The following is an 11,254-nucleotide window of genomic DNA, read 5'->3' on the forward strand; positions in this document are numbered from 1 at the left end:
TATTTCTGTATAGTCATAACAATGAAACAATGTGCTTTTCTAAAATAAAGAAAACAAACAGGGTGCGTTCTCTGCCGGCTCTGTCTCGGTCACGTCTCTTCAAAGACACGTAAATAAAACAACATGAATCTCCGCAAATACTCGCCTCAAATACATGAGAAATATATGTATAGAAAGCTTGAAATGTCTACTTTTAAATGAAGTAAGTCACGTCCAAAACAAATATTCTGTGACAAAGTAATCCGTATGAAACCAACATGATGTCCAGTTTTCCCGTCTCATGCGGTCACGCCCACGCATGCTGTTCTTCTGAACTTTCTATTCATCAAAAAAACCTGAAAAAAATCTGCTCAGCTCTTTTCAACATAATAATGATAATAATAATAATAATAATATTTTTTTGAGCAGCAAATCAGAATATTTGAATGATTTCTGAAGGATCATGTGACTGGAGTACTGATGCTAAAAAGTCAGCTTTGTTTGTTCATAATAAACTGTTTAACTGCACTCGCAAGTGAATCTCAACTTATTTTGTGTGATAGCTAAATATATTCTTAATAAACTACAAACAAAAAATATTATACATTTATTTTGTCCTCACATTCTTTCTTGTAACTCTTCCCTCTCAGTCACACACCTGACTAAATGGCTCATTATGCAGCTCATTATGCGGGCCTTTGTCTTCTCAGGTGTTAATCACAGCATTAATGATAGTTCACAACCTCTCGCATACACCCTTTCTACTCAAAAATTGTCTAAAAATCAATATATTGTTTTCTGTGAGCGAGCAAACAAGATGATTTTCATATCATTTTGAAGCAAAAACACTAGGGTACAAGATCCAGTTCTCAAGTCTTGTGAACAAATGTTCTGTATGTGTTTTATGGCCTTATTTCAGTGACTTCAAAATTTTTGTTATTCAACCACGCATAAACGTTGCTTTCTCAAAAACACAATCATGTACATAAATGCTGCTCACATATTATTGTAGCCCAGTTTATGCGGTTTACAGTGTTGTTATATTTTTATAAGCAACTGAAAAAAGCACAAATGTCAAAACTTCTCCAGGCCCCCAAAACACCAGAGGGTTAAGGTCATTAATATATGGTTGCTATGGTGTGCTGAGTGGTTGCTAGGGTGTTGCTATGTGGTTCCAGAGGTGGTATGGGTTTTTATATGTTAGTATGTGGTTGCTAGGATATTTTAGGTGTTTACTAGGACATTCCTATATGGTTGCTAGGGTGTTCTAAGCAGTTACTAATTTCATTTCTCATTTGATAGGTCACAAGAATCGTTTACCTACGAAACTGCCGTCATAATAAACGAAGGACACATCCTTGTCGATCTTCTTCCACTCGATGCGAGGATTCTTGTCGGTTTCGGTCCTGAACTCACAGGAGAGCTCAGCGTCTGTGGAGGACAGCAGATATGATGGAGTTACAGCACATCATCTGACTGACGTCTCCATAACAACACAAACACACACGCACACACGCACGCACACACACTCACCCGAGAACTCATGCACTTCCACTCCAGGACTGCGGCTGGTGACGGTGACAGGGACGACGGGCGCACCTGAAACAGAGAACAACACAGTGAAAAATACCTGCTATGTGTGTGTGTATACAATGTCAGTCAGTGTGTTGTCATGTGGTTTCTAAGGAGTTCTAGGTGTTTGCTAGACCACATCTATACATGTTGCTGCTATGGGGTTGCCAGGGTGTTCTAGACATATGCTAGGCATTGATATATGGTTGCTGTAGTATTTTGAGTTGTTGCTAGGGTGTTGTTATGCAGTTGCTATAATGTTATGAGTGTTTTTTGTGTTGCTATGCAGTTGCTAAGGTGTTGCTGAGGTGGTATGAGTGGGTTTTGATATGTTGTCATGTGTTTTCTAGGGCATTGATATACAATTGTTAAGGTGTTCTGTGTTGTTGCTAAGCTGTTTCTATATGGTTGCTGGGGTGTTATAAGTGATTTTTATTACGCTGCTATGAGGTTGATAAAGTGTTTTCTAGGGGACTGATATATGACTGCTATAGTGTTCCGAGTTGTTTTTAGGGTGTTGATATGTGGTTGCTAGGATGTTATGAGTGTTTTTTTGTGTGTGTGTCGCTATGCTGTTGCTAGAGTGTTGCTATGTGGTTGCTAAGGTGGCATCAGTGGGTTTTGATATGTTGCAAGGTGGTTTCTAAAGTGTTCTAGCTGTTTTCAATGGCATTGACATACGGTTGTTAAGGTGTTCTGTGTTGTTGCTAGGGTGTTGCTATATGATTGTTGATGTGCTCTAAGTGGTTTTTAGCTTATTGCTATGAGGTTTCTAGGGTGTTCTAGATGTTTTTTAGGGCACAGATGTATGGTTGCTATAGTGCTCCGAGTTGTTGCTAGGGTGTTGTGGGTGTTTTTCTGTGTTCCTCTGCAATTGCTAGGGTGTTGCTATGTGGTTCCAGAGGTGGTATGGGTGGATTCTGATATGTTGCTATGTGGTTTCTAGGATGCCCTAGGTGCTTGTTAATGCATTTCTATATGGTTGTTAGGGTGTTGCTATGCCACATAGCAACTGAAGAGTGAAACTCTCACTGTTGTGAATAACACACAGCACTCCCGTGGCTCTAGGATTGTGTTCGCACACTCCCAGCGGGATGAACAAGCACAATATGGGTTTCTTAACATAACTGATATCATTTCTGTAGTGAACAGACACAAAGGTCCAGCTTCTGTTCTCCTGTGTGTTCGCGGCTAAAGTTGGATTCTGATTTACTTACAGGAAAAGGAAGCAGGCGTTTCCCTTCCTGAATAACATGACAGTCATTGTTCGCCTTCCTATTTCGGGCCCACGCGTTTGAGTAAAACTGAGAGCAATAATGAAGAACACAAGTCATAGAGATAAAGTTCACGACACGAGTGACCAAACTAAAGCAGGTATCCAGATCAGACGTGTGTTGATGATGACTTTCACAAGATCAGAAACCCAGCTTCCTCTTCTTTCTCAATCATACGAATCACTTTCAGATTGTTATTTTCCAGACAAATGAGTGTGTAATTCCTTGTTAAAGTGCAAGTTGCTGATAATGATGTGTGCGGAAACTGAGCATCCAAAACACTTCTTGGAATTGTTGTTTCCAGACAAAAACATTAAAAACAGGACTTATTTGTCGTTGTTTTTTAGGTGTTTACAGGAAGTGCCAATCAAAAGACAAGATGGATCAGAATGAGACGGGGATCTAGGGATCATTTACGTATCCTGATGGTTTTAGTCTCAGGAAATCACAAAAAACAACAACAACAACAAAAAAAAAAAAGAAAATCACAAAAGCCTTTCAGTCAAACTGAACAAATCACACAAAACCTCACAAACCATACCATTTACTAATAAAAATGCTTTATCTTGTATTCTTTAAAGTATGTTAGATTATGTTTAAGACCTGAATATGATATGTGTGCATATATTTCAAAATATAATGGTATGTCCAAAAACATTTGGCAAAAGCATGGTACTTACTGGTTAGTGTTGGGTCTTGATGTTTTTTGCCTTAAAAGTTGTACTGTGGCAGTACCGCAGTAAAGCGATGGCATCACATGGTAATACTACAGTACTTTAAAGTGTAAATTCATGTAAAATGACATTTACATGGGTATTTTAAGAACTTCATGGTAGTGAAAACTCATGGTAGTTTTTTTTATGCACTGTGATACTATATAGTATATTTTTAATGTACTATATTATATACTACACTAATAGTATTATTTATATACTACATTAGTTTTTATTAATATTTTTTAGTTTTTCTTTTAATTTTAGTTCATATTTTAAGAATTTGATTGTGCTTTTGTCATAATTTAGCTTTCTTTCTTTTTTTCTTTTAAGTTCTAGTTATTTTAGTACTTAAACTTATTGTATTTAATTCCAAGGCAACATTTATATATATATATATATATATATTTTTTTTTTTTATCTACTATTTATTTTATTTCAGCATTATTTCAGTTAAATGAAACCCGTTTTTAACAGTTACAGTGTGCATTAACAGCAGTGATATATTTTTTTAGTTTTCATTTTAATTTTAGTTTAAACTTTAAGAATTTGATTATGTGCTTTTGTCATTTTTAGGACTTTTTGTGTTTTTAAATATTTCATTTAGCTTTAATTAGTTTTTATTTCAGTTTGAGTGATTTTAGTACTTAAACTTATTTAATTCCAAAGCAACATTTGTAATTTTTTTTTAATCTAATATTTATATTTTATTTCAAATAAATGAAATCTGTTTTTTGAGTGTACATTAACAGCAGAGGTTTGTCTGGAAGGCTTCTGTCAGCACACGTCTCAAACAGCTCATGTCTCTGTTTGAGCATCCATTAAATCACACAGAAGGAATGCTGATGTTCCTCCATATCTGTATTATTCCAGTTGTGGAATATGAAACGGGACGGTTGGTGTCAGGACTGTACATCGCTATCTTATCAAACCTCATAAGCTGCTGTCAATCATCCTTACATATGATGAATACTTCAGACATTCATATGAAAATCACTGGAACACAAAAGGAGATGTTTAGCAGATTGTTCACACTGCTCCTCACCGAACACTCGGATAACGTCTCCTTCTGTGTCTCTCTTGAAGAAACAAAGTCATACGGGTTTGGAATGATATGAGGGAGACTAAATAATGGCAGGATCTGTATTTCTGGTCAGCAGAGATTTCTAGCTGCGTCTTATCTGCGAGCTCGACCTTGCACCTGACGTCTTATCACCTCTCCCTCTGTCTGCGTTTGAGGAGGGATGGAGAGAGGCATTGTGTGCTGACGGGAATCAACGACGCACATGAAAACACTGTGTCCAGTCTGATAAGACGACCTGACAGCAACTGTCCCACACACACACACACACACACACACCTGTCACTGCTCGTGTCCTGAGTCAGCACATAAACACACTTGCTTACTGATTCGGACTCATATTTTACAGCTCTTAAACACACCAACAACTAATGCAAATGAAGTATGAGGAGATTTAAACAAGTATGATCATACAGATACACCGGCTGAATCATATTTCACCACAATAAGCTACAACAACAAAAAACTAATTGCATAAAGACAATGGAAAAATGGATCTTTTTTTTTTTTGATTAATTATGAGTAATAATAAATATAATTTTTAATTATTGTAACATTTCAAGACATTTACCCTATTACTGTAATATGGCCCTTAATTTTATAATGTGAATAATTATAATAATTTTAATATATTTTAATATAAAAAATAAAATATTTTATATTATACATTACATAATAAATTTTATATCTAAAAATAATAATAAATATTAATATTATTAAATGATTTCTTATTTTTCTCATTTGTAATACAGTTAATCATACAGGAAGACTTCAATACAAGAAGTTTAGCATAAATTATATAATATGCAAAAATCCAATTTCTTTCTTTTATGTCTTTCTTTCCAGAAAAAAAAAAAAAAAGCTGAAACAATATAAAATACAGAATATGTTTTGCAAAGGCAGCTTAAGTTGATGCATTAAATTACTAAAACTGATTTAAAAATAAATGAAAACTGACAAAAAAAAAGACAAAAAACAAAATTACTAAAACTCTAAATTGAAAATCAAAAATACAAATATAATATATATAAATATAAAACTAAAACCTAATTAAAAATATTAGTAAATATAGCATCTCAGTGATACTAAAATAACACTGTTTTTTTCTTATCATTTTGGGGTGAAATATAAGGCAAGCATGTTCTTTAACTGGTTAAAATAAAGCGTATTTATTAAATTTATTTATTAAAGCTCATAATAGAGCTTTAAAAAAGCTCATTCTGATTACGATTTAAAGAGATACAACTACAAAAACTACAACCGCTCAGTTGTGAATGTTTGTGTATGAATACAGAATGCCTGTGAATAAATAGTGAAAAAACCCAGTGTTGACTGATTGTTGTGTTGATGGGTCAGTGTTTGTGAGTTTGGAGCACAAGAGACCCCTGACAGAACAAAGACACTCTGTCTGTCTGTGTGTGTGTGTGTGTGTGTGTGTGTGTGTGTAACCCTGTCTGCAACAGCTGGTACAGACGACCCCACCCAAACACACACACACACACACACGTCATTTGATCAGAGTCCTGGCATCACAAGTGCTCTGAGATCTCATGAGACGCAGAATTACAGCGAGACACAGCGTCAAACTCAGCCAGAATCAACAGATGCAGAAGCAGAGACACGCCGCACATCTGAAGCCTCACAAACACGCTCAGCATCACACGCATGACCAGCCAAACACACATTCCTCACAACGCCACCGTATCTGCATCTGCCCTCCTGGACACACACCATCATATTACACACAACAAAACAACACTTGGAGGATCATATCTATTGTGTCTGCATTGACAAATGCTTGACCTACAGGGCTATTTAACTTTAAAAAATGGAAAGAAAAGAAAAGAAAAAGTCAACTAACATTTCTCAGTTTAATTTAACTTGATCTACCAAAATAACTAAAATTGTCAATGAAATAAAAATTAAGAAAAACTATATCAGACATTTAAATAAAAAAACTAGCAAAAATGACAACAACAAAATTATTAAATCCTGAACTGAAATGAAAATGAAAATATTAAAATAAAATTTGGTTCTAAAAACTATTTCAATGATACTAAAAGTAACACTGATCTACAGGTTTCCCCAAATTCCTGATATAACCAGAAGAAGAAAAACTATTCATTATGGAAAAATCCATGATTGTTGTTGTTGTTGTTTTCTTTTTTGAATACAAAATTTCAAATGAACGAATAATTTTTTATTTTTTTTTCAAGGTTTGCCATTACTTTTGGAACCTTAAATTTAACTAAATGTAGAAAAACTTAGATGAATAAAACATTTAAGTTTTTTTTTTTTTACATTTGGTAATAAACAAGTTTCACTAGCAGAGTTACTAGTTATGGTTATGATAATATCCTCAGCTCATCTTGTTTACTTCAGATAATGAGATATTAATATTTTAACTTACAATCAGAGCAGCTAAATCACTACTGTTTTAATTAATTATACTTAATATCATTAATTCAAATCTAAATTCACATTTTATTAACTGAACAACAATCTTAAGAGTTTAACATTGTCTCTTCAACCCTGTGGTGATACAGTAGATCTACTTTGATATAACGTTACCAAGGTAACGAATGCCTGCCATATTCAAGTACTATGGTATTTACATGGTATTCACAGTGTCAGCCTAATAAATGGAAAACTTGTGCACGTGTACAGATGATTTATATAGTATTTAATTGAAGAAAGTATACAGAAGCACTTACTTAGAGCAGCTAATCTTATTCTCTAAAGGAGATCATGAGACTTTAAGAAGATCACATGGAACAAAGCACTTACTCTGAATTAAAATCAGCAAAGCCACGGACAAAAACATTTCATCCACAAAGCCGGTGAACTTTCCAGAAGAATCCAAATAAACGCGTGTTTGTCCACAGAATCTGAACCGGGTTTGATTCGCACAAACTCACCGACTGACTAAACGCGCTCTGTGTGCGTGTGTGTGTGTGTGCGCGCGCGCGTGCGTGTGTGTGTGTGTGTGTGTGTGGAGAGGGCGGGAACAACACTAATTGCACGCGCACACACGCACGCACGCACGCACACACACACTTATTACCATTTAACCAAAACACAAGATCAGATATTGTGATTCTAATATAAAAACAACTGTTAAAAGTAGTGCGAATGACATTTCATTCAACTTTTACACCATAAACAGTCACGATCAAAAATATAGTTCCAGCACTGAAATCTGATTGGATGAGCCCATTTTTGTTCTCACACACCTGTTACCGCACGCCAGTGTATTAATGCGCCACGTTGCTTGGCAACCGTAACAGTCTATGCTCTACAGTCAGAATAATGAACTATATTACTTGGCGGAAGAAAGTGTGTTGATGTTAGATAATTTATAATTGTGTGATAATCAAATCTAAATTCTGACTGGATGATGTACGTTTGAAGCCATTCTGTATTAAAGCGCTACGTTGCCTGGCAACCATAAACAGCGTAGAGTTCACTAACGAACTTACTTTGCGTAAACACGGTTTATTGTATTCTTACTGTACTGTTGACACAGTAACACTTTTCATTTTTATACATTCATTAAATACATATATTACAATATGCCTTTTTTTAAACGTGACTTATCTCACATTTCAGACTTTTTCCCTCACAATTCTGAGTTATAAAAATTCTACATTCGCAATTCTACATCTACTTCTTGACATTGTGATTTTGTATCTTGCAATCCTGAGAAAAAAGTCAGAATTCTGAATTAACATCTCGCAATTCTGACGTTTTTTCTCAGAATTGTGAATTTATATGCTATATAAACAAAGAAAAAGGTGATTGTGACTTTTTATCTTACAATTTTAAGTTTAGATCTCACAATTCTGAGAAAAGAAAGCCAGAATGATATATCGTGCATCAGAATTGTGCATTTACAGTGGCGTGAAAAAGTGTTGGCCCCCTTCCTGATTTTTACATTTTTTGCATGTTTGTCACACTTTAATGTTTCAGATCATCAAACAAATGTAAATATTAATCAAAGATAACACAACATGCAGTTTTTAAATGAAGTTTTTTTATTATGAAGGGAAAACAAAATCCAAACCCACATGGCCCTGTGTGAAAAAGTGCTTGCCCCCTCCTGTTAAATCATGAAAGAACTGTGATTAAGCACATTATTTTAGAAAGCTGAGTTAAATTTCACGAGCCAAACCCAGGCCTGATTACTGCCAGACCTGTTGAATCAAGAAATCACTTAAATAGAACCTGTCTGACAAAGTGAAGCATGTTTAAAGGTCATAAAAGAACCCAGAACAACATCTAAAGAACTGCAGGCCTCACTCGCCTCAATTAAGGTCAGTGTTCATGATTCAACAATAAGAAAGAGACTGGGCAGAAACAGCATCATGGGAGAGTTCCAAGGCAGAAGCCATCGCTGACCAGAAAGAACACAAAGGCTCGTCTCACATTTGCCAAAAAATATCTTGATTATCCCCAAAACCTTTGGGCAAATATTCTGTGGACTGATGCGACAAAAGTTGAACTTTTTGGAAGGTGTGTGTCCCGTTACATCTGGCGTAAAACCAACACAGCATTTCATAAAAAGAACATCATACCAGCAGTCAGACATGGTGGAGGTAGTGTGATGCTCTGAGCTTCAGGACCTGGATGACTTGCCATAATTGATGGAGCCATGAATTCTGCTCTCTATCAGAAAATCCTGAAGGAGAATGTCTGGCCATCAGTTTGTGACCTCGAGCTCAAGCACACTTGGGTTCTGCAGCAGGACAATGATCCCAAACACAGCAGCAAGTCCACCTCTGAATGTCTCAAGAAAAACAAAATGAAGGTTTTGGAGCGGCCAAATCAAAGTCTGGACTTAAATCCAATTGAAATGCTGTGGCATGACCTTAAACAGTCCATTCATGCTGGAAAACCCTCCAATGTGGCTGAATTAAAACAATTCTGCAAAGAAGAGCGGGCCAGAATTCCTCCACAGCGATGTGAGAGACTCATTATCAGTTATCACAAACGCTTGATTGCAGTTGTTGCTGCTAACGGTGTCTCGACCAGTTATTAGGTTTAGGGGGCAAGCACTTTTTCACACAGGGCCATGTGGGTTTGGATTTTGTTTTCCCTTCATAATAAACAACTTCATTTAAAAACTGTATGTTGTGTTTACTTGTGTTATCTTTGATTAATATTTAAATTTGTTTGATCTGAAACATTAAAGTGTGACAAACATGCAAAAAAAATAAATAAATCAGGAAGGGGGTCAACACTTTTTCACACCACTGTATATCACAATTCCACATTTATATCTTGCAATTTTGAGGGGAAAAAAGTTAGATTTCTGATAACTTGCCATCCTTATTTTTTCTCAGAATCGTGAATTCATATTTTGTAATTCTAAGTTTATATTTTGCAATTCTGAGGAAAAAAGGAAGAATTGCAAGAAACAAACTCTCGAATTGTGAGATAAAAAGTCGCAACCACCTTTTACGTTTTTTTTTTTTTTTTTGTCTTGTGGCAGAAACGTGCCTCCATAGCAACACTAATACTTCCAAATTGAAGATGATTAAATAAATAGCACAATTTTCAGTCGACTTTCTGATCGTTTAAGGTGAATGGACACAAACCAGGTTTTGTTTGTCAAACAAAAGACTCTTTTTGTGGATCAGAGCAGGTTGAACTAACATGAGCCCTAATGATCCACTCTAATTAGGCGTGAAATGAGATGATTAGTCCAGTCCAGTGATTTTATTGCATTATAGTTGTATGGTGACTAAATGTGTTGAACTCTCATTCCGGTCTACTGATGACTGTACTGTCTGGATTTCACAACATTCTTTAATACAGCATATCTGTCATAGTTCAGACGCTCACAGAAACTTCTATTCAATCTCTATTGGTCTGAATTCAACAGGAGAGAGAGAGAGAGAGTGTGTGTGTGTGTGTGTGTGAAGGGTCTGGGTGTGTAACACACACACACACAACAGCTGGTCAGCACGCTCTCACCCGGGGTCATAGAGTATCACGTATCCTCATCAGAACCACAAACCAACACACGAGACCATCTGATCTGATCTCACTCTGCTATGAGAGGTTTATACCATCGAGTTAAGACACTACAGGTGAGCATATATAGATTGGATATAGAGAGGAATAAAAGTGTAAAGTTTGCCGTTTGTAAAAGAAAAAACTCTTTAAAGATTGAAATCTACAGACGCAAATAGACAAAGTGCAATTAAACAAACACTTAAATGTGTGAGACATGATGTGGAGAATAAATAAAACACAAATAGATAAAGTGGAATAAAATAAGTGGAATAAAAAAATTAAAATAAAAAAAGTTATGAAAAGCCAAATAGCCCAAAATCTCAAATCTGACCAGTGCATATGGTGTCTTGAAATCTACAGACGCAATTAGAGAAAGTGCAATAAAACAAACACTTAAATGTGTATTTTAGATGTTTTCTTTCCACTAGACTGAAAGAAGAAACATGATGTGGAGCAAAACTGAGTAAAGTTAAGAATAAAACAGTAAAACACAAATAAAGCACAATAAAATAAGCATTTAAAAGTCTATTTTGCCAAAAACAAGTTAAGAAAAGTCAAATACACTCTTAAAAATAAAGGTGCTTCACGATGCCATAGAAGAACCTTGGTTCCATGAA

The 11,254-nt window shown here is 35.5% G+C and overlaps 1 protein-coding gene across 3 annotated transcripts in view; it reads right to left on the reverse strand.

Annotated features, from left to right (window-relative positions):
- Positions 1-7,608, reverse strand: part of jam2a (junctional adhesion molecule 2a) — a 15,057-nt gene extending 7,449 nt beyond the window's left edge. For 2 of the 3 annotated variants that reach the window (XM_058790519.1, XM_058790526.1), the window contains exons 1-3: positions 7,407-7,607; positions 1,513-1,578; positions 1,300-1,410 (exon numbers count right to left, since the gene is read on the reverse strand). In XM_058790519.1, the coding sequence (XP_058646502.1) occupies positions 1,300-1,410; positions 1,513-1,578; positions 7,407-7,443 (214 nt within the window). In that variant the 5' untranslated portion in view covers positions 7,444-7,607. Of the gene's footprint in view, positions 1-1,299; positions 1,411-1,512; positions 1,579-7,406 lie in introns of all 3 variants that reach the window. The other variant, XM_058790509.1, reaches the window with a different exon arrangement.
- Positions 7,609-11,254: the final 3,646 nt, after the last annotated feature.

Source organism: Onychostoma macrolepis, chromosome 01 (assembly GCF_012432095.1).
Source record: "Onychostoma macrolepis isolate SWU-2019 chromosome 01, ASM1243209v1, whole genome shotgun sequence".
In the NCBI taxonomy this organism is placed as follows: Eukaryota; Metazoa; Chordata; class Actinopteri; order Cypriniformes; family Cyprinidae; genus Onychostoma; species Onychostoma macrolepis.